This window comes from Chaetodon auriga, chromosome 23, assembly GCF_051107435.1.
Source record: "Chaetodon auriga isolate fChaAug3 chromosome 23, fChaAug3.hap1, whole genome shotgun sequence".
NCBI lineage: Eukaryota > Metazoa > Chordata > Actinopteri > Chaetodontiformes > Chaetodontidae > Chaetodon > Chaetodon auriga.
In genome coordinates this window covers 15611603-15635285 of record NC_135096.1, presented here as the reverse complement: position 1 = coordinate 15635285, position 23683 = coordinate 15611603, and the positions used below count along the sequence as shown (strand labels likewise).

The following is a 23683-nucleotide window of genomic DNA, read 5'->3' as shown; positions in this document are numbered from 1 at the left end:
CGTGTTTGTCCCTGTTGGATCAGGACACGGCCTCCAGTACTCCTCAGTTAAACACACAGATTTGATTTCAGCTCCAAATTTGTCAAATGTTGGCAAGCTTTTAATACATCTACCTGGTCGAAGAGACAAAATCTGGTGAAATGCAGCACGTGTAAAGACAGATATTTAGATAAAAGCCAAATTTGGGGTAAAACAAAACCACAAAAATGAACTTCGACCTTAGCGTTACGGTATTAACCCCAATTTTTTTTTATTAAATGTGTTTTTGCAACAACCCAGTTCTCCATCCTAATTTAATCCATGCTGCCCATTTGGAAACAAACCCAGATGTGTGTGGGGTTAGCAGTTCATCCTGACCTTCACCACTGTACTTCAGTCTAAGTCTAACGCAGTAACGTAACAGGATTACATTGTTTCATGTAATTGTATTTATTAAGCTAACTCAAAACTTGCACTTTTACTTACCAGAAAAATGTAGAAATAAAAGCTGCCACTCGCGTGTGTTTGTTTGCCGGTGCAGTCAATTCGTTCAATTTGCTTAACTTAGCAAACTAATCGTTACAAAGTCCTATTGTACCACTACACGGCCCGAATGCCCAGTGTGAACTCAGACCAACCTGGCAGGATGGCAAACTGTTTCTGGAGCCCAGAGCCGATTTCTGCTGCACACAGAGGGCCGACCTCCCTCTGCAGAATGTCATCTGAGGAAAAAAAACGGACACAGATTTACAAGATGTTCACATAGCCGCACACAAAACATGTAATTGCTGCTCATTATCACCCTGTAAAGCTGGCGGCCATGTTGGAAGTTCTCAGCTCTTTGCAATTAAGGACAGCTGATTGCACTTTTGAACCCAAAGGGGCCTGAACTGATCTGAACCATTAGAAAGGTCAAAGAAAAGTTCAATCAGGCCGTAGCTGATTAGCCGTGTTCTGATATGGAGCATTGTGATTTCCTTTGGTTTAATAGCCAACAGTCGATCTCTTCATGACAAATACATGTAATTGAATCAGGTTTATGTCGCGTAAAGCTGATCTTGTTGGTGTCCTACTATCAACCTTTCTGAGACTTCTTGTTACATCGACATAAACTGAGAGTTGAAATAAAGAGGAGAGTGAAAGAGAGATGGGATGAACTAAACAGCATTTGGATTTCCTCTCTCTGGATTACAGTAATCTCATTTAGCTCTGTGAGATACAGAGTAATACAGACACAGAGAAAAAGCACTCTCCGCCCACCCATTTGTCTGCCATGTGTGACCCGCGCATGCCAAACACAAGGAGCAGCACTGTGTACGATCATGTGTGAACGAAAGCTGAGAATTTTACTGTGTGCAAAGGCGCTGTGTAGTGCATGTGTGTGTCTGTGCATATAGACAAAGGCTGGCACTGAGAGTGGTGTGAGGGAAGCGTGGCAAGGTTTCCCAGCAGTATGGTCGGGCTGGCGGCGAGAGGCATTAATTACCATCGAAGTGCAAACCAAGCAAACTGTTCATATTTTAGAAAAGAGCCAAACGCTCAAATCCCCCCACAGGAGCAGCTCCTCGCTCAGTATCAGGCTCCAACTTCTTGTGTCCAACAGCTAATCTTTAAAATACGTCATCTTTGCAGTTTTTAATCTCAAAATTTTTTTAACGAGATAACTGAACCTGTGACAGCAAGCGACCTGTTGACAAGACCACCATACTAAAGCGCCGCAAGTGATCATACAGCTCCATTATAAATATGATCTTTTATGAGGTTTTCTGTGAGAAAAGTGCCCAGTCGGATGCCTGTTGGTCTTTTCTTTCATTGATCTTAGAATTCTGTGGCACCGAGGACGCTGTTGTGTTCCATATGATGAAGAAACCCTCTAGATTAAGAGCTTAGATCCTCAGCACCGCACCACATACCATTGGCTAGACGGTGACTCACATCACATACTGTAGGTCTCATGTCTCATGTGTAGTCCACACTTAGCACAGAGCGGCATGTGTGAGAGGGCGGGCAGCTGTTGTTACTTTACGGCGATTAAACAGGCAGCACAAAGTACATGTAGTTGTGGTCGGGCAAGAATCACACACACACTCACACACTAATAATGCCAGTAAGGCACTGGGCATGGCACCAGATATCATGGGATTATATTAAGAAGACAGAGCAGTGACTCAGGGACCATCCAGCTTCTGTGCATATACTCAAATACCACAAAAGCAGGAACATCCTAGACCAAACTGACAGAAAAGAATAAGGAAAAAGAGGAAGGAAGAAAATAAATGAGTGAGGGATTTATGCAAGGAATGGAGTAATTGGGCAAAAAAAGGAAGAAGTGGAAGTTGAAAAGCAGGAAAGAATGAAGGAAAGCAGGATCCAGCTTAGAGAGCCGGTTAACGTGGCACTAATGCAAGTCCACTTTAAGAGACCTTACAGACCACAGAGCCTGCAGCAAAGCCAAGCAGCCTTTAATTTAACCAAAAACAGGAACTCTGCTATAATTAGCTTCTACTACAGCAGAAACCACAGAGGAGGGAGGGATGGAAGGGAGGCTGTGCTTCGAGATGTGAAGGAGTCACTCTGCAGTGACTTTAAGCAAAGCGTGCACAATGCAAAGGAGTTAAAAAGAGCCATGGTTGAGACTGCGTGTGAGCAAGACTGTTGTCATATGTCGGGGTGTGTGTTTCAGTGTGTTGTCGTGCCAGCTGTCAGTTCAGTGTGTCAAGCAGTAAGCTCGGGATAAGACCCAAACTTTGGAGCACAGCCAGACATGTGCGCTGCTCTCTGACTCTACTGTATGTGTGTGTGTGTGTGTGTGTGTGTGTGTGTGTGTGTGTGTGTGTGTGTGTGCGCATGTGTGTCTCTTTGACCTCCAGTCTTCAACACAATACTCATAATCCACAGACAGGCCAAATTAACCGAGTCATCACAATCTAGAAACTAAAAGCTAACCAGATTTGCATATTGACATATGAGGATGTCAGAGATCATTTCAAAATAAAAGCAGCTGTCAAAGTAAATTTTAGTCAGTATTGAAGTCACCGTCGTACCTCAGCAGCCTGTGGACTTTCCCACGAGAAGAAGCATTGAGCAGTGGGTTGTAAATACAGGTCAATAAAGCAGCTGGGATGGCATCAGGGAGCGATTTGTTTTCCAGCCAGGGAAATGATAGGGCAGGCTACAATAACAGCTGTTTCACACTGTACTTTTTTTTGTTATCATTCAGACGGAAAGAGCAGGTTGGCCTTGGGAGAAGCAGGGCGTTAAATTAAAAACACATAAAACTTCACCTTAAGCGATTCAGTGATTTGTGCCTGCAACCAACCGCCAAAACCAGGTCACAACTGCAGATATTTCAAAATAATATGATGTAAATACCTTGAAATCACATGACGTGGCACATGACGCATCTTGCATCACTGCCTTAACGCAGCAGCCACATGAGTTTCACATCGCTGTTTCCAGTCTGCCCATCACTAACTGGTATTGTCACTGTGAGCAATAAATCAGCTTTGGGGATTTTAGGGGAAATGCAGATACAAACCTGAGTGCTGCATTAGGTTATGTGTTAGTCATCAGGTTAAATATTATTAGGAAAAAACAGAGCACCAAAGGGCTGAACTGAACAAACATATCAGACATTCAGGCGTCAGGCTGCTTTCACTGGTGCTGAACCTCTAAAACGTCCTGCTTTGTCCCCAGTCGAATGAATGAAATTAAACTATGGCGCTTAGGCTGCAAGTGAACCCCTTTACCCACTAAACAACACACACACACACACACGGGAAGTGGGGCAATGCAAGCCAAACACAAATAGTGATTATGGGGGGCCTAGAAAGAATGTCCCCCCGCCTCCTTGTACCCTTCCCCCAAGCCCTGACACCCCTTCAGCATTTCATTCATCCTTTTCTTCCAGGGGCTTAGCTGAGGGGCAAACCAATACAAGCCAGCAATCTTCCCATTAAAACTAAATATTAGACTGTTCAGCTCTATTCTCTGTATTTCTACTCAGCCGTTAGATTTACGCTCAGGTCGGTTTCGCTCTTAATTATGTCCTGATGCAACAGGTGCCGCTATAACATACTGTGCATCATAACTTTTAAGCATATTTCCAGGATTTCAATATGAGACTAACTCAATTGAAAGCAAACCGAATCACACTGATTCAAACTCTTGAGTTTCTCCTGCTGAATGCTTGTTTGTGTGTGTGTGTGTGTGTGTGTGTGTGTGTGAGAGAGAGAGAGAGAGACAGAGAGAGAGCATAAGCCCTGGATTTAGAGAGGTGAAAAGATAGTGAAGAGGAGGAGAAGGAGGAGGAGGAGGAGGAGGGGGAATGAGGCAGTCGGAAAAAAGAGCGTAGAGGTGCTCTCGTCTCAATAGGATGAAATGGAGGACAGGGTTTCTTTACACATGCCTACATATTTAATGCGTTGGCCTGGCGCTAGCTGATACTGTGGATGTGTTTTCTCTGTGGTAGGGGGTCAAGAGCAGTACCACACGCTAAAATACTGTAAAATACACACCAACAAAAGCTCCCAAGGAGATGTTACTCTTTATTCCAGTCTATCTGCATCAAAGCTGCAGTCAGCGTCAACTATTTTGATAATCGATGATTCTTTGAGCCACATCTTTGCTGCTGTTGACTTCTCAGATGTGCGTTTTCATGCTTTTCTTTGTTAATCAAGAAGCTAATCAGCAGATAGATGAAACAACCTTTAGCTGAAGCCCCGTTGGAGTCTTGAGTGTTGAAGCACGAGCGCAGTCGCCACATTTGTGAGGGTATTACGGAGATGCGAGCTCTAACTTACTACACAGAGCATGCTTGTGTAAAAGAGCAGCATGGTTTCTTGCCTGCAGACTCCCTCCAGCATTAGGGTTAAACTGGTGAATCATTGTGCTGGAATCATGAGGCCGGCTTTGGTCTGATTAAATAAAGTAGCAGTATTTGCCTTCAAACGGCGCTACGGTCTGAAATACCAGCAGTCTTGGTTTAGAACCAGCAGACTGATCTCAGCATCTCAGTCCAGTTAACAATATATGAGTGAGTACAATGAGACTTTATACAGTGTGTAGACACATGTGCTGGGATTTGATTACCGCTAACACTCCTTTATAATGTGGAAAAACTCAATTTGTGCACACACTGTGATTACGTCAGGCAGCGGACCAATCACATCTCATAACGCTGCAGCCCAGCGCACACACTGGAACCACGATGCAAACCCAGCTGACGTCGTCCTCCTCGCTCCCCTCCCGCCTCCTCCTCCTTTGTTCTGCAGTCGTGTTCCAACAGGTTTTCATTGCTAAACACACATTGTTCAGTTCAAAGATGGCAGCCAGCTGTTCTCTGCTCTAATGGCCGCCAGTGCTGGTGGCTGGTCAAAGTTCAAAGCCGCAGGAAGCTGGAGAGCTGTGTGATGTTCACTCAAACACACACACTGTCTGCCCTGTCAGTGGACTGTGTAAAACCCACAGAAGGGCAACTCCCGTCAGGATACACTGAGCATACATCTCTTTATGATTTGTTGCTGGGATACAAATTACCTTCAGCTTTTTTTTTTTTTAATTAAAACAAACCTGAGTGCGTTGTATATTTCCTTGTGTATTTATACGCTTTAAGGTAGCACGTTTCAGATGCTACAGCTGCGAGAACGTAGCCACGTTTCAGTAGCTTCTCAGCTAGATTCAACCCCTTGTTCCCCATATTGCTGCTTAAAATGATAATTATTAAAATGCATGCAAAATCTCAGATTAATATTCCAGGTGGAGCCTTGAATGTGACCACAGGAATAAATTGTCAGATCAAGACATTCGTATTCAAAAAGCACAACAGTGATGTCGCAGAGACACATGTCAAGCGCTCAGGTGTCAGCGAGGCCTTCAGCTCTCCAGCTGCTGCTCTGCAATGCACACATGCAAAGGGCGGGCTTGAAACGTAGACTTGAGGGCACTAGGTTGGAGAAAATAAGGTCTGTGTGTATGTGTGTGTGCGCATGGTGAGGGTGTGGCCGCTGGGTTAAAAGTTGCTGCGTTGGTATCGAATGTCAGCGGAGAGGGAGATGGTCACTTGCATTGTGTGTATTTGCATGTAGGAAAGCAAGGATTTGCCAGCCACCCCGCAGCTGTGTGTGTGTGTGTGTGTGTGTGTGTGTGTGTGTGTGTGTGTGTACGTGCACTTGTGTGAGGGAATCCAAGCTCTATTATCTGGAATTATAGTCAGGGTTTACCGAAGCCCATCTGTCACTGCTGTGGGCTATCTAACACACACACACACACACACACACACACACACACACACACCCACACACACACACAGGACAGGGACTGGCAGGCATACACACACCATGCCAAACAACAACTGGGTCACAGGGCCAACGGTGGCCTGGAATGTGTGTGTGTGTGTGTGTGTGTGTGTGTGTGTGTGTGTGTGTGTGTGTGCGTGGCGCCCATACCCAAACCCAAAGCTTGACTTACTGTGGATCAGGAAAAACAGCAGCCAGACAAATATTAAAATGTTGCCGACAGTCACGTGAATTCAATCCTGATTGTTTGGGCTGCGATCGGGGGACACCCGGGGGTCACTGAGGACAGCCCACACTCATTTCACCTTCACATGCACTTCATTTAATAACAATGAGCCCGGTCAAGGATGCTTAGCAGGGATCCAGTATTCAGACAGTAACAGGTCGTGCGTGGTTTGATGAAAGGTGCTTCAGGGATTAGATTCAGAGAATATTGGTTCACATCATAAGGCTGTGAAGAATGATGCTCAATATTTCATTTCATATTTATTTATCATCCAGCGTGTTATGTCTTGGTAAGGCCAAGGAGCGAGAAGCGCCGCGCACTGCCTCCGTTCAGCAGCGGTTAGAAATCCAGAAAAATGGCTTCAGGCCTGACTCTGTCACTGGCAGCGCGCCCTGGCCTACTGAATAGATGGTGGCATCATCATCTCAGCCAAACAACACACTACTGTCCGCCTGTCTGCAGTCTGCGCTGCCGTCACAACACACACACACACACACACACACGCTGAGAGGCTGGGTTCCCGTCCAACGCTCGGGCGAACTGTACTCAAATCTGATGCAAAAACCAGCAATTAGTTGAGATTCTATTATCTGGGACGACAAAGAATTTGTGTACAGACGGATAAATGATGCACATGTATTACATCAATTACTGCTCGCCAGCGTCGGATAATGTCAAAATACAGGCACAGCAATTTATTCAGTGAATGTTTCTCTTGCTATTTAGGTCAAATATTTAGTTCCAACAACTGCATGAGCTCAAAAACATTTGCATGGTGTCTGTCCACTAAGTATCAGTATCAGTGCCGGCTATCTTAGCTTAGCATGAACGCTGGGAGCTTACCAGCACCTCTAAAGCTCACTAATTAAAATCTCGCAGCTTGTTTGTTTAATCTGGTCTGTAAAATTGACCAGATGTGGTTTTGCTGAGTTGTCAGTATTTGATAGCCAAGCAGCAATTTCTTGCACCAAGAAAAGTTTTGCTCCAGCCAAAACGTCTCGATCTGAGCGCACACAGCCGACCTGGAGTCTGATGGAAATTTATGGAAATTGCTGTGAGTTGTTGTGCCATCTGTGGTGCAGCTCACTAAACGACAAAGCATGTACTCGCAATCTTGCGGGTTTTAAATCCAGGTCCTCCTCCCTTCCTCTCTCTCCACCATTAGAGTAAAAAAAACAAAACAGACTAAAAGCTCAGCTGGGAGTAAAACAGCAGCCTTTTTTTTTAGTTGCCTCTGGCCATAGCTACCAGTCATTACACTCCACAGAACAAAGACAACATGAAAACTGAGAAAGACGGAGAGGCGGAAGAGAAAATAAAATGACATGGAGAGAGAGAAAGAGGATGGCAGCAAAGAATCCAGGAGGACTCTGTCTTTACTTGCCCTAAAAGAAACTTGCAGGAAAAATCCGACACAAGTCTTTTACAGAGTGACATCAGGCACTGGAAGCCAAACGTCTCTAACAGCCTTGAAGGTCACTGAGGGCGTGCTGGATCCACTTGTGGATGTTCGAGTGATTCACTGAAGTTAGAGTGGATTTGTGATTTTCAGCCCGTCTTATCACAGAATCCAAATATTGCGTGCGATCACTGATTCAATTGTAATATTAACGGAGGAGAGGAAACTTGGACTGTGGCACACTGGTAACAAACCTCTATGGTGAGGTAGAGTAGGTCATAATCAAAAGGTCAGCGGTCCTCTGCAGAAAGTGATCCCTCTCTTCAAAGCTCATATGTAGGGCATGATGAAAGGCCCCGCTGCCCCAGGCTATGACATACAGCTTCTCAGAGTATCATTTATTTCAACTCAGCTGTGGCATGTTTGCCTCTTCTTGACCTGGGACAGCAGGTTTGCATTGTGCACATGCAGAATGTGTTCATTCAGGGCCACTCCACCGCTCATATTGAAGAGGGTTTAGCCTCTGAAACTTGGCCATATCAACACACGCCGAATGACATCTAGATGCAGCAAGGTCAAATATGAAGTCATCATTTTACTGGAGCACGATTAATATGTCGCTCCTCTTAAAATCAATATGTTTGTTTGCTTGTTGCGTCTTGCGTCCATCATCCTGTCCGCCCTCTGGGATCATTAAAGATTCATCCCGTCCACTTAATCTAGTTGAGCTCTCTGCACTGACTTTATCGATCCTGTTCTCTTGCTTCTGTATCGATACAGTTCGCTTGCGACTGTTTGCTCGAGGACAAAATAAATTGACTGAAAGGTGCACGACAACAGACAGCTGCTGCTCCTGCTGCTCCGACGCGAACAGACAAACGCTTCCTGAGACACACACGGATCTACATCCTAGATTGCATTATGGGAGCTTAGCTGAGGCTTGTCAACTTCTAATCTTGACTTGGCACAAAGCAAAGCTGGGAAAGGTTGATACCTCCATACAGTGTGTGTTTGTGGGTGTGTGTGTCCATCTGCCTGTAGAGCAAACACCATCCCTGCGCAGCAACACGAAACAAAACACACCGCGCTGCGCACACACCTGAACAAGCCGGCAGAGGGCCAAGGAAAGCACACACATCTCTGTGGATTATTATCAACGCTGCACATCAGAGCAAACACAAACTGAATAAATGAGATGGAGCCAACCAACGGCCACACACACATCTGAGAGTGGAAATAAGGGGGAGGAGATGTTGACATTCAAACTCTCAAAAGGGTTTTGTCCCCGCGTTGCTCCCAGCTGACAAGAGGAAACACACTGTGTTAATGGGGCCGAATGTGATTAACATGCCGTCAGTGTGCTCCGCTGTGTACTGTACAGAGGACGGACGGACGGACGGACGAACAGACCTCATGTTAACATCCAGCGCACTTCAGCACACAGGACCTCAGGACAAAAGTCTCCACCTTAGATTGGCTTACGTAACCGTCTGATGGATAATAATGCCTTCAGCAGGAAGAGTCTTTGAGTAATGAGAAAAAAAAATCAATGTGGATGACAAAGTGAGGTCCTGTTCATTCATTGAGCTCATCCAGAGCGTTTCACACCCATTTAGAAGCTTCGAACAAGAGATTTGTCACACACTGATGATTTTGTCCAACACTTTGTCCAATATAATCTTTATAACTAGAGTCCAGACTGAGATATTCAGCACAACATGATTCATGATGCCGTCGCTGACTTTGATATTCTGTTTTTAACACATTTTTTGATAAAGATCCCTCGACTGATTCAGAGAACTGCGACCAAAACACACACTGGGAGGTGTTTTATAGTTGAAAAGTAGACTTTTTGCTGCTCTCGGTGGACAAACTACGCAATGATTACACTAAATTATTTCAAGTTTATGTCTTACTGTAGCGTCTTGTAACATTTACACTGATACCAACATATAATAAGTTTAAATCCATCATGAATAGCTTTGGTTCAGGTTCAATAAGAGCTAATAATCACCAAGTTGTACATGGGAACTACATGATGGCAAACAAACACCTGCGTCACAGCCCAGTCACTAAAAGTTAATCTACACCTTCCAGCCAATCAGAAAGGGGGATTTTCAGTGGCCATTGTGTAAAATTATTTAACATCACATGCACAGATAGACACGTAGTGTTATACTCATATTTCATCACCACTGTCAGAACATTTTTCTCTTTTGGAATCCTAAATTCAGCAAATAATTCAATATTTGGAGGCAGGTTTACATTGTTTCCTGTTCCTATTTCAAACTTCTCCAAATCCAAAGCGACATAACTACACTGAGTGAATCATAGTTGACTCACTGTGAACAACAGCCTGAGAAATACTGGATGGACACTCCTTCTGTCTTGACTACAGCCATGACAAAAACAACCTCTAACTAATAAACAATTTGCTATTTTGTCATTCACACTCAGCGGCCTCAGTAGTGCTACGGGGCAAACGCTGGAGTTTAATATTCACGACTTTAAAGCTCTAAAAGGCACAAAGGACTCTATTTCACCACCTGCTCAACCTGTGAAGCCAAAGTCTGCTGCTGCACATGATAACAGCTGGACCAGGCAAGAATGGACAAAACACACACACACAGGAAAACACCTGCAGGCTTCTCATAGTCTTATTTCTCATCACACACACACACACACACACAGGCAGTCACATGCACACTCTACCTGTCATCATCTTCAGTTGCAGCCACAGCCTGGTGATATCGTGGCAGAGTTGAGACACTCGGTTTAGAGCCATGCTGTTGCCGGTACATGTATGCCCCCTGATACACATGCACACGCGCGCACACACACGCCGTTAAAACACACTCACACACGGCCACATGTCCTGTCAGAGCACATCACGGTGGAAGCTCAGGCAGCCCATTCCGCCACAGCCGAGCACTTCAGCCGCTAACTGAGCTGTCACTGCACGGCGCAGCCCACACACACTCTCACACACACACACACACACACACACACACACACCTCCCCCCTCCTCATGTGTGCCAGCAAGCAGGCGGAGTTTCAGCTGATCCGCCTCCAGTTTCACATTTCACACCGTTTTCACTGATGGATAGAAAAAAAAAAAAGTCTGAACAATAAACCAAAACATGCGCACGTAAAGCCATGTGCACCAACACATACGAACATGATCATGACTACTGTTCATTATCATCGCTCCCATGCACAATCTGTCTGCGGCCTGGTTCAATGACACTGAGTTCATAAATTGGATTACTGCATGAATGCATCTCTTTGTTTTGTACATGAGGCAGCATGAAATATGGTGTAAATTAGCTGAAACGAAGAGGATCTCTCGGCCAATACTAATTAGTTTTTAAAAGTCTGTTTCCATTTTTTATGGCGGATGTCTCTCTGTCAGTCAGCCTTTCAAACAGAAATATAATAAGCGGATGAACCCAAGTTAGGACAGCTATCACCACCAATCTTAAAATCTTTTTGTTGGTTATATTAAGTTGTGCTGTTTAGATCTGCTTCTGCACGATGTGTTTCTGCAAGTCATGAGAGATGTTATGATAGTAAAATTAGTGCATGAAGTATGAGGTTTCATCTCATCAAACTTTTGTCAGTAAACTATATTAATTGATATTATTCTGTAAAGTATCTGACAGTATTTTTGAGTTTTTCTTCCAAGCTTTAAGAACTGTGAACTGTGGTCTCTGTGAATGAGACCTCCAGCCATTCGATGCATTTCACAAACATGGACGAAATGCAGAGACATGAATGAGGTTCATAGCCTTCATATTGAAAGACACTACTAACTTCATCTTTCTTTAATGCCTGTCTTCTACCTTTTTTTTGCAGCGAATCAAGCTGGCAGAGACGTGAACCAACAGCGCGGCTCAGATTCGGCTAATGTAAGGTAAGCCTGATTTCTGTGTGTGCTGTCTGTGAATACAGGACTCCTGCATGTGCCAGAGGGAATGGAGGCCTCTTTCTCTGCTTTCTCACACTCTTTCCCACACACACAAACACATGCAATGCCAGTGAAGACAGCAGGGGGACCCAGTGTGCCACACACTGAAGGCGTGAAAACGTGAATAGACCCTCAGGAGCTCAATTCACAAAACGCAGCCCTGCAGAGGAAAACACACACTTTTTAAACTGCCATTCTGTCGCTTCGCGTCCTGTGTGTGTAAGATGATGCAGACTCAATCATTGTGACCATTACTTTTTTTTTTTGTCCTGTCCCACACAAGTCCCTCCACTTTATCTAAGTATAGTACCAAATTGCTGGAGTAGCCCTTTAAGAGCGAACTTCCCGTGAGACCCATTTTCCTCTTTTTCCCCCTCTCTTCCTCTTTGGTGTCAGCAAGCTTTTAATAGCAAATAGATCAATCTGAGTCTATGAAACCTCACTGAGCTTAATACGTACGTGCTCTCGAGTCGTGTTAGGACTGTACACTTACAGTTAGACACCTCAGAAGGAGGCTGATCGAGAGGCATCACGTTCATCTTCAGACCTCCTCTGTGACACTGCTGACCAGCACAAAGGGGATAATCCATGCTCACATGCATGAACAAACACACATGCAGACGCACACAGAGGCAGGGAAACCCCTTCCTCAGTCTGTCTGTGTGGTCCCTCACAGTCTCAGCATAAACTACACGACGAGTCATTTTATTAACTTGCACAATGACGATTACGCGTCGTCCCAGATGAACTGAATGCACATCAACGACTGCTCACAAGCCGTCATCCATCCAGCTACCAGTGGGATTTTAAGATAAACAGTGATATGTACTAAAATATGGACTAAAATAAAGTGATGTCACAGAGGTAGAAATTATAGAGAGGGTGTTAAGAATTAGATTAGCGCTAAATCAGAGAATCTCTCGGGCTCAGCCGAGGTAAGATTATCAATAAATGAAGGGATTCAAGTGAGTTTGAGCCGACTGGATTTTAAAAAATGGCGGTCTGTTAGCGTGGTGTCAGACTGCAGGCCTGCGTGTGTGTTTACCTAACGTCAGATTTAGATGATAGAGCATGTTGGCTGTGAGACAGGAAGCAGCAGAGGGTTTATAATGGTTCATTTCCTGTCTGTGCTGATTTATCCAGCAACAGCCCCGACGGCAGCCAGCTTCACCCGGCGGCAGCGGGTTTACACTTCCACCCTCCACACTCAAATTTTAACTGAATTTCTTATGAACAATTAATATGAACAGTTCTAGTTTATTTTGACATGAGGGCAACAGATCAGCACATTCCCTGTACTGTGCCTTGACATCGTCCTTATATTACCCAACTGTCAGCTGAAAATTTGGATGATTGGACGAATATATCAGCTGTCAGCAATTGACTGAGCTCATCACCAGCTGTTTTCCCTTTTTTGGGGGGTGATTTTTGTCATTTTATTTTGCAACCGCAGCCTGTTTCAAACATCCATCACAGTTTACAGACCGACTTCCTGCGTAACTTTGACCTACTGTACTCGCTGTAGTTGTAAGCACACAGCCTTCTGATTTAATGAGTGCATCAGTATTTTATTATTATGCAACACTCACTGTCATTTTAACCTCTAAATGAAGAGGTTTAGATAACTGACCTCTCTGATGGATCACATTTTGACTATATTTTCACATTTGCAACGAGCTATTTGATACTAGTTGAAGCCTTTCCTGTTAAGTTATGATACATAAATCGCAATCTATGGATCTATTTTCCAGTTATTTACAGTATATCCTGGGAATGATCATTTCTGATGACCTCAAGTCATTTCAAACTTTAATCTACTCCTGACTTTTGATCCAGGAGATGACAAAAAAAAAATTCCACCTCGTCAAATGATGAGTTTCATGTGAGCTTCAAACTTCTCTTATGAAAGTCATCATACTGACATACAGCGGCTAAATTGACACTGACTTCAGGTCATGTTCAGGCAAGGGGAAAGACACAGGAAGAACCGCAGGTGTGTGTTAGCACATCAGTAAATGTGGCACATGCAAAGCCTCTAAAATCAACTTTGGCTTAAAAATACTTGGTGACGTGTGAACGAGCATCTGTGGGATGCAGAGCAGACTTCAGTGTGTCTAAAGGATGTAGAGGAGACCTGTTTGTGCCTGAATGTGCATGTATGAGGGATGTGGTGCAGACTACAGCTAGAATAACTCCCAGCTGAATTATCTGTTCGAGACTTGCCCCTCATGTCCGTGTCGGCAGGGACAGAAACGCTATTGACTCCTTCCGCTCCGGGATCAAACGCTATTGGCCGGCTGGAGCGTAAACAGGAAGACACCAATCGAGAAGTGAGTCACAGGCCGAACCAGTTAAGTAGGAGAAGGAAACAAGGTGTGATCCAATCTTCCTCTCAATTCATTGTCTTAATTAATCTGCAGAAATCCATGTTTGCATTTCTTCCTATAGGAAAATTCAAGATGATAAATCAGATTTCAGCAGTTTTTGACTATCTTGAGGTACAAAGTACCTGAAAAGACTTCATGTTTCTGAAATAGGAAACAGTTTGAGATCGTTTTCCCTGGTCACAATGAGGACAATGAACTTGAAGAAGAGCAGCATGAGTGGAAGGGTCAGGGTCACACACGCCAAGAATTCAGATGAAGACCCGAGACTTCACCTCAAGAAGTCACCTGGTGTCAAATAAGTCACAGAGAGAGGGACATTATGGGAAAGACGGTTAAAATGATGGGAAACAGACTGCAAAATCATGTGAATACTCATGAATGAGGAAGTAATGTCATGCAGAGGGAGGGCTAGCATCTGTCACGATGGATCATCATTCAGGGGAACACCACAGGAAGCAACAGCTGACTCTTATAAAATCATGCAGCTTTGGTGATGCGTTTTTCACAAATACCGCATTAATTTTGATCATTTATTACACTTTAGCAGTGTAATTTAAACGTAATTCTGCAGGTAAACAGCATGTTTAAATCCATCACAACAAAGACCTGTCCAAAGATAAATACAATCAAAGACAAATATACAAAGAAAATCTCCAAATATATCTCACCTCATGTCTTAGCATCTACATTTTAAATCCCCAAACAAACAAGTGATGGAAACATGACGGACAGTCAGCGGGAAAATAAGATCAAGAGCAAAAAACACAGCACCTGTCTCCCCGTGCAGCGTTTCTAGAATAGCTCCTGCTAAAAATACACATATCGCCTCTAAATATGGACCAAAGCCCACAGGAAAACGGACCAGAATAGACCTGAACCATCGCTGACAGGCTCCAAGATGTAAAAGCCATCCTGCACACACTCTGCAGTCCTCACGTGCACGCAGACACCCCTGAGTCTGCATGGTTAATGATGTACAAATATTAAGCAGTCTTTTGTTAATGCGCACACACACACACACACACCTATCCTCCTCTCTCTGTCACAGACACACACACACACGGGCTGTCAGGTAATCAGGTCACCTCTTGTAGAACCACCCTGAGTAAATAAGGATGTAGTGATATACTCGATTACTTTTTCCCCACGTGCACTTTGGTCTGATGTTTTCTTGTGCAGCTTTACATGATATCTAACTTCTGGTCACATGGATAAAGAGTGATCGGACAACTATGAACACACACATTATGCACCTGACCAGCAAAAGCCTAATTTACACAGACGCGGTTAAAACAGCTGGGAAAATTAAGAGCTGTGCACGAGCACACAGCTTGATTTAGGACCATACTTCGATAGTTAGTCTGCAAATTTTCCAGCTTGTCCAGGGAGGACTTTTCAGAAGAACAGAGGCTGGCAGGATGGAAAAGTGCAGGTGATCATCATGTGGCAAACAACCACAACTAAGAGAAAAAGCAGCATTTGCAGATTGTGGACATTACTCATAGCGCTTTGTTCAAATCGAATGTGAAATGAGATACTGGACATGAACTCACACACACACACACACACACACACACACACACCCTTACCCTTCCTAAACTCACGGTGCAGCTGCTCACAGCACTGGGTGTATCTGTAGTAGCTCTCCATCTCCTCCAGTGAGATGCAGACAAACCTTGCTCCTCCATAACCATCTTTTCCCGTGCACTCCTTCATCCCGTGCCTCTGCCTGCTCTCCTCTTCCTCCCTTACCGTCTTCATGTCCACAGGTAGAGAGGAGAGTACCACCCACCTCATCCTGCTCTCTTCGTTTGTATTTCCAAACCCTCCCCGTCTGTCTCTCTCTTGCACGCACACACACGTGCACACACACACCTGTCAAAGTTTCTTGAGGGATTACACCACTCCTCTTTCCTCTGCCCCTCCCTCCTGCCGTGGGAATCAGTATACCTACAGTATATCAGCATATCTGTATCTGTACAGTATATCTGACAGAGAGCAGAACTGATACCAGAGCACAACTGACTGTATTTGCATTTTTAATGGCTTGCAGTTTTCACACAGATGCTTTCACATAAAGAGCCTTCATCTTCTTTAACGGGGGCGTGTGACAGGCTAGAACAGGTGTCAGCGTGGATGTGAACAGATGTCGTAAAATCTGCAGATTTGAGAGCACTGTTGAACATAAACGTCACATAAATTAAAGGGTAATTCAGGTAGTTTTAAACTCTGTTTTTACATACTTTGGGTGACATGACAATGAGCTTGTCAGTGGCAAACACAAGCACTCAGTGGACTTAATTTAACGGCTGAGGCGCCTGTACCTATCGGTCCAGGTTTAAAGATACTGGAATTACCCTTTAAAGAGTTCATAGTCCAGCTGGGAGCTGACTCCTCCTCCTGTGACTCCTGCATCACAAATCTAAGCTGCTGCTTCACTCTTAAACTGAAGAAAGGCTTTTACCTGCAACCACACAAATACTCACGCTTGCCCGTATTCTGACCATAACACTGATATTGCCAATATTTTGCAGAACAGTACTCCAGAGCCATGCTGCCGATAGTGCTGCTTCAGCTGCAATCACATGCTACTCAGAGCTAAAGCTCATAGCTTCAACTCTCAGCCTCAGCAGCATGTTGTGAGTCAGATATCTTCACTGAATATCGCATAAAGAGCCTGAAGCGATTTTGTTGTTTGAACGGAGAAGCTCAAGCGCAAAATAAACCTCCCGTCTAATGTCTACAAACCAAGATTGCTCCCCTGACCTGTCTGGTTTCTGGCCCTGTGAGAAAGTTGCTGATGTGGACAAATATTGATTAGGCTGTGCCGCGTGACTATGGCGTGTTTCAAACAACCTGACCTAACATGGAACCCTAAAATGACCCTTTTAACAAAGTGCCAGACCAGCAGAAATGTGCCTGCTTCTTGTCTGTCCGACTCAACAGGCTTCCAGGAGCAGAATAACAGAACTCCATACAATAAGAAGACTCACCTCGTCTGTAAGTCTGCGTGCGTTTATGATTCTGTTTCCTATCTGCTCGTCGACGGACACAGCAAATGCTGCCCGGCATGATAAACATCCACCAGTCTGCTTCTCCTCCGAATCAGTTTCTTTGACTTTCTGTTCGTCTGCCTGCTTATCTGCCCCTCAACTATCCAACAAGAGGGCAGACACGTGGTTAGTTATCAGTTAGTCACTCACAATGGCTATAGTCAGGGGGCTGTGTTCAAGGAATTATTCTGCAAAAAGTGACGGCTACTGCTGAGGATGATGGGGATTTTCCAGTGAAGAATTTGTTAAATGAGATTTTTTCAGACAGATAATGTGTAAATGGAAGAAAGTGGGGCTTCTGCATACAGATTTTCTGAATTTGTACCTTAAAAAAGGGCCTTAATTGTTGAATTAAGATGCAAATCCAGGGGTTAAACTTCAGTAACACCTCACAGACTTCTAGAGATAATGGCATTCATGTTTGTTCCCCTCTGCGGTGCCTTTGGTCAAATCTGAGGTCACCCAAACCACCATAGACACACTGAAGCATCAGCAGGAAACTAAATATTGAGGTTTTTCTAGTATGTTTGAATAACGAAGGGAGAAGCAAAGCAGGAGGAATCTCCCCGTGGTGACAGGAAATCCTGTCCTGTCATCCTGCCATATTGATCTAAATAACAGACACCACAGACTGTGACGCTCTGATAACATTGATGTCCAGCTACTGTGAGAGACGTACGCGATACACAAAAGACACACCTGCGCTCCTCCAATGGGCGCGCAGAGAGCAAACACTAACCTGTTCTCCAGGTTGGCTGGCGGCTCCTGATGTCTGTGTGTCGGGTCAACAGGCTGATAGACACGAACAGATTGTGAAGCAGTCCGCTCAAAACCTCTTGGCCCTCTTGAATTAACTCCAAAAGAGACATTTTCATATCAGAGTCGGCTTCATGCTACGTCTATGAGCTTGTTCGAGCCGCCTGTCTCTTCTCCTCCTCCTCCTCCTCCTCCTCGATGAAGCTGCCGGGTTTGTTCTTGTGAATGTGTGATTGTTTATCTCACTTAATGTCTGCTCTATGTTTATCACAGGAAGAGAGGGGTGGAGGGTGGGCTATGACACAAACCCCCCTACAGCTAATTACACTAACTTGCGTCTGTGTGTGTGTGCGTGTGTGTGTGTGTGTGTGTGTGTGCGTGTGTGTGCTGTCCGATCTCACAACTGAGGACAGATTTGGACTTTTCACCAGGGTGCAAAGTACTCTAAAAACAGACACTGTCGCCTTCATTTTTTTGGTTTTCCAGCTGAAAAGCACACAAAGATGTGCCTGATTTCACAAGTCCGAGCAGAAAGGGGGGTAATCTGTTAAACTGGTATCAACAATGTGTGTTTTTCTGTGCGTGTGCATAAGTAATTCATGAACACATGATCCGAAAAGTCACACAAGGCTCCCAAGAACAAACAACACCGCATGCAAAATTTGCCTGTTTCTATAGGTTCAAAATGACTGTAGGAATTTCAAAGTGACTGCAGCGTGATGCACGGACAGAGACATATCTGAGAAGCCTGTTCACATCTGAGCTACTGAGTGAACGCGCAGCCAAATTAACAAGCTGATTATCAGAAAAACAAAGAACTCGAACCTTCAGGCTGAAGTGCCACTTGGTTTCACTTCACTATCAGAGGGACTGACTCCACTGAGGCAAAGCAAACATGTGGGCACAAATTTAAAGATCTGAAACTTGGCAACAACAATCATAGCAACTAATGAACTATTTATTCCAGAGAAACAAAACTGCTACTTGTTTCCCCCGTGGTGACCTTACTTAAGCCTCATGAATGATGATCGTGTACTTGGCCGGTGTGATATGAACAGTAAATCACTGATAACTCCCCGAATTTAAGTTAGAGGCGGTAACAAATCAGCAGCTTAGTGATTGATATGAAGGTCAGTGACACTGCGGTGCTTTTAATTTCTCCTGTTACTCAAAAACACACGTCAGAAGCTACAGTAAGTGTCTCATTGGCCTCAATAATGGCAACCAAATGGGGCACTTTTGTTGCATTTGTGGCAAAAAGGGGAAAAACTAAAATGAAACTGGTGCCATCCTTTCAGGTCTCCCTCAGACTATCACATTATCTGTATGTCATCTCATTCATCATCGCACAATCACACAGGCATTCCCGAGTTAAACTTCAAAAGGCAGCCAGCAGAGATGGTCATGCCCGTTGCATTATGTGCCATTTTGCACAATTAGATTTAGTAATCAATCAAGTAGAAGAGTCACACCCCGACAGATCCAAACCTACGGCCTCCTACTCTGACACGGCTTCAAAACTGAATTATTCCTGCTTATTCTCGGTGACGCTCATCCTCCAACTGCTTTCCTGAAATGATTTATACTAATTAATACTGGTTATGTTATTTAATACAATATTTCCTGCTATGCAGTTTTTTTACAGCTTTTACAGCGATCTCTCCAGCCAAAGCTCCGACACACAGCTAAGGCCTGCGTTCAGTCCCTATTGATAGTACTTCCCCATCTATCACAGCTGACTGGGATCTCAGAGTGAAGCCAGTATTATCTCCCTGTCGCTGCACTAGTGATTCCTACTAATTGGACAAAGTCTGTGTGTGGAGGAGGTTGAGAAATGAGGGAATCACTTGGACCTAATTCAGATTATGAGAGGAAAGGCAACTCGAAATTCAAAACCGCAGATTCAAAATCAAAAAGGCGTCTTTTCACCAAATCTGCAACGAGCGACCTGAGATTTGCAGCATGGCATCATTTTCCCTTGAATTCATTTTGACCCATTTAACTCATCAAATGAAACACAGCACTTGCGACCGATGCATAAACATACAGGACATGCAAATTCATCTGTATTTAATCACTTGTGAAATGGGAAACAGGCACCGTTTGCAACCTGGGCTTAAGCAGTTCTTACACGCAGATGGAATAAGTCGAACACCTGCTGCGACGGCTAACAACCCCACTGTTAAATAAAATCAAAAGTAAAATCTTGTGGATTTGCTGGCAGAGGAGAGAAGAGTAAATACATCGAGTATAAGCATAATGTGTGCACCAGAGGCTCATTTCTATGTCAGGCGTAAATGAAAACTCGAACTCAGAACAATGCTGTTAAAAGCTACATGACAGGAGGCGCAAAGCAGGCCGAGAGTTCATGCATCCCTTACACCATGAGTACAGAGGACCCCAAACAGACACACAAGACAGGGACCCCTACCACTGACTGCTGACAGCACCTCCAGCGTTTGCTCCAGGTCGTCCTGTACCGACAGCTGCTCTCCCATCCTCGCCCCTGGACACCAAACCTCAGCAGACTCTCCTCTTTGCATGTGCTTCACAGCTCCTGCAAGGGCACACACACACAGCAGCTATTACTGAAAGGACAAATATAAGAGCAGATCTTAAAAAAAAAAAAAAACTGAACCATGACCGTACTTGAGCAGCAGACTGGGGAGAGAGCGCACAGCAGGAATAATGAGAAGCGAAAGAGGCTAACGCACTGTCCATTTAATTTGGTCAGCAGTGTACAGAGAGAGAGGGGAGGAAGGAAGAGAGACACACACGGGACAGCACTGAAGGTACTTTTGCAATTGCGTAACACATAACAACATCCATGCCTCTGTGTACCAAACACACACGTCTGTCCTCAGTGGTGTTAACGACATTAGTGATGCTAATTTTATCCTTGCTTTAAATTGAGCTGTGCAGCGGTTTAGCTCAGCGTTTGGACGTGTGCGGTCAACTGAGGTCAACCTGTTGAATTGTGATGATAAATAACACAATGCTGTTGAGAGACATACATGGCAGATCAGTGCCTCCGGTGATGTGTGCAAACGTCTGCTGACTGTTGATTGTTGTTCATCCTAATGTAACTGATATATTCACATTGATTCACATTCATAGTTCTGGTGTTGATGGCTGGTTTTAGTAGATCCATTCAGCCATGATTTCTGGTCCACGTGGTGTCAAAGTTCAGTATTTTAAGCTGTTTTCTTGCATGTGAGGAGTGTCTCCATCAATATCTGACCTGGTCTCCAAAAACTGACTTTCACACACAGATAGCACACACACCTGATGACCTCTGGTAGAACAATCAGAGCAAATTTATCCAATTCCCCCATCCAATTACAGGTCCCCTCACAGTGGCTCCTTTCATTGCTTTGACAATAGAGCAGCATGCCCTTAGTCATATGAACAGAGATCTTGTGATGTGGTGGTATATGCCAGGCTAAATAAAGCCCAAGACTTGTCCCACACGCAACACAATGTGACACCTCTCACAGCCAAGTTTACAGATGTGGCCGAAGGGATTTCTAGAGCACATGGAAACTAGTCAACAGTTTGCATGTTTTCCAAGGAAAGTCCCACATTTCAATTTCAGTTTCAACTTCAAGTTTCCACCACTGCCAATATTTGCTCTTATGTTTTTTAAAAAGTGGACCAGGCCTGTGGGGGGCCCAAACACCCCCTGTTCACATTATGTTCTCTTCTTCTTCATCATCCCTCCAAACCTCGTTCCAAAAACTCAGCATTATCTACCAGGTCAAATACCACATTATGCAAACCAGGGGCTTAAAACAGAAGCATTCCTTCGCAGCAGCATGGACTCACATCAAACAGCACATACAGCTTCACATGCACATGCATTTCATCTCAGTCTCCCCCTTTTGCCGGCCCCAATCCAATTCTCCAGGGAGTCAAATTTGTTCACTATTTCTTAAAACCAGTAAACCATTTGTATGCCGAATTGTCAGCCAGCCTATCTTCATTAAAATATACCTTGCAGAGTGAAGAGCTATGCTTTGCCGATATGAAAACGTTTAATTTGCACAATTAAGAATAGAGTTTGGCGTGCGAGCGTCTTCATAAGGCGCCTTCACTAACAGCGCTGTAAAATGAAGATGCCTACCGACAGATCTGCGCTGCCTCCCTGCGTCCTGTTAGGAAATTGCATACATTTATCTTTCACAGCACCATAAGTGGATTTTGTGCTTTAATGTTTAAATAATTGGTTGTTAATATCGTGCGAACCAATGAAAACGGTCCGTCCTTACCTGCATGTCATCCCCCACTCGAACAGCTCCTCCTACCCAATTAACTGGACCCAGTTCGGTCTCCTCCTCCCCCTCCTCCTCCACCTCACTTGCCTTGTCTTTCTCATCCTGTAAGAAGGTATTTTTGTTAGTCTGTTTGCGAATAACTTTTTTACTAAATTAGCTCACTAACTTGAACTTCCCAGATGGGTAATTTTAGAGGAAAGTGATGGAAGAAATTAGAAATATGTCATATTTCCTTCTGTCTTTCTGTATTATCTTTTGAGCCCACAGATTTATTTAACAACCACCTGTTGCTGTTTTTGAAAGAATCATTAAGATAAGAAAAATAATACTTAACATGTGTAAAAATATGTCCTTGTCTCTGCCGTGTTGGACATTAAAAAGTGATTTTGATACAGGCATATCTGGTAGACAAATAACAGACAGCTGAAATCAAACTACAGCTGCTAGAAATTAAATACAAAATGACAAGCTGCAGTTGTGTCATCTGTCCACTAGATGTCAGGATTACCCTATAAATTCTCATAACTGAATGAGTCGCTGTGACATCTGTGGAGTAAAATGACAGCTGGATCTATGACACACAACTATTTAACTATCATAAGTCTGAATGTTTCTGCTGAGGGTCACAGAGGTCAGGGGGGTGTGTTCATGTGAAGGTCATGTGACCACAGGGCAAGAGAAATAGCTCAAAAATGTTATTAATTTTTTTACTTCGATACATCAAATATCTTTAGCATGATGTAATTGGTGAGATAAATGTCAGATATTTCAATGCTTCGGGTCAGCTATTTGTACGTGTTGGATGTGATACATGCTTGGTTTAATCTAACACAGATTTAAACCGCTAGAACTGAAACTGCAGATTGGGTGCATATACCAAATGAACTGCCCTCCAGTGCAAGCTCAGGCACAGATGCAGTCTGCCGGGGGGTCCAGACTGGGGAGCTCTGCCACTGATGCAGCCTATTCAAATTAAATGCTCAGTCTGATATTAATCACCCTCCATACAGGTCATGGCACGATGCATGCCTCATATATATGCCTTGGATCTAGTCATCGGCTAATGACAGCCATATTGAACATCTCCACAATCAGCTGCGTCAAGTTTGCAACAGAACCTGAAAACAGGACCGGAAATAAGGCTTCCCCCCCTTCAAAGTAACCTCAAAATGCGAATATTGGTGGAGGGACGCGGTTCCTGTGTATAGAACAAAAATCGTGCAAATTAACTTAGAGGTCTTGGTTGGATTGTTTTGAAACGATGTGAAACAAGCTGCTCTATTTTTATTTTTCATATATATGTGAGGGTTTTTTTTTTTATAGCAACGGCTTTGCGAATAGTTTAA

The 23683-nt window shown here is 44.1% G+C and overlaps 1 protein-coding gene across 2 annotated transcripts in view; it reads right to left on the bottom strand.

Annotated features, from left to right (window-relative positions):
• mcf2la (mcf.2 cell line derived transforming sequence-like a) overlaps positions 1-20733 on the bottom strand; it is a 40151-nt gene extending 19418 nt beyond the window's left edge. The window contains exons 1-3 of one of the 2 annotated variants that reach the window (XM_076723398.1): positions 20713-20733; positions 20495-20620; positions 618-701 (exon numbers count right to left, since the gene is read on the bottom strand). In XM_076723398.1, the coding sequence (XP_076579513.1) occupies positions 618-701; positions 20495-20606 (196 nt within the window). In that variant the 5' untranslated portion in view covers positions 20607-20620; positions 20713-20733. Of the gene's footprint in view, positions 1-617; positions 702-18046; positions 18183-20494; positions 20621-20712 lie in introns of those variants that run through there. The other variant, XM_076723399.1, reaches the window with a different exon arrangement.
• Between the last annotated feature and the right edge of the window lie 2950 nt (positions 20734-23683).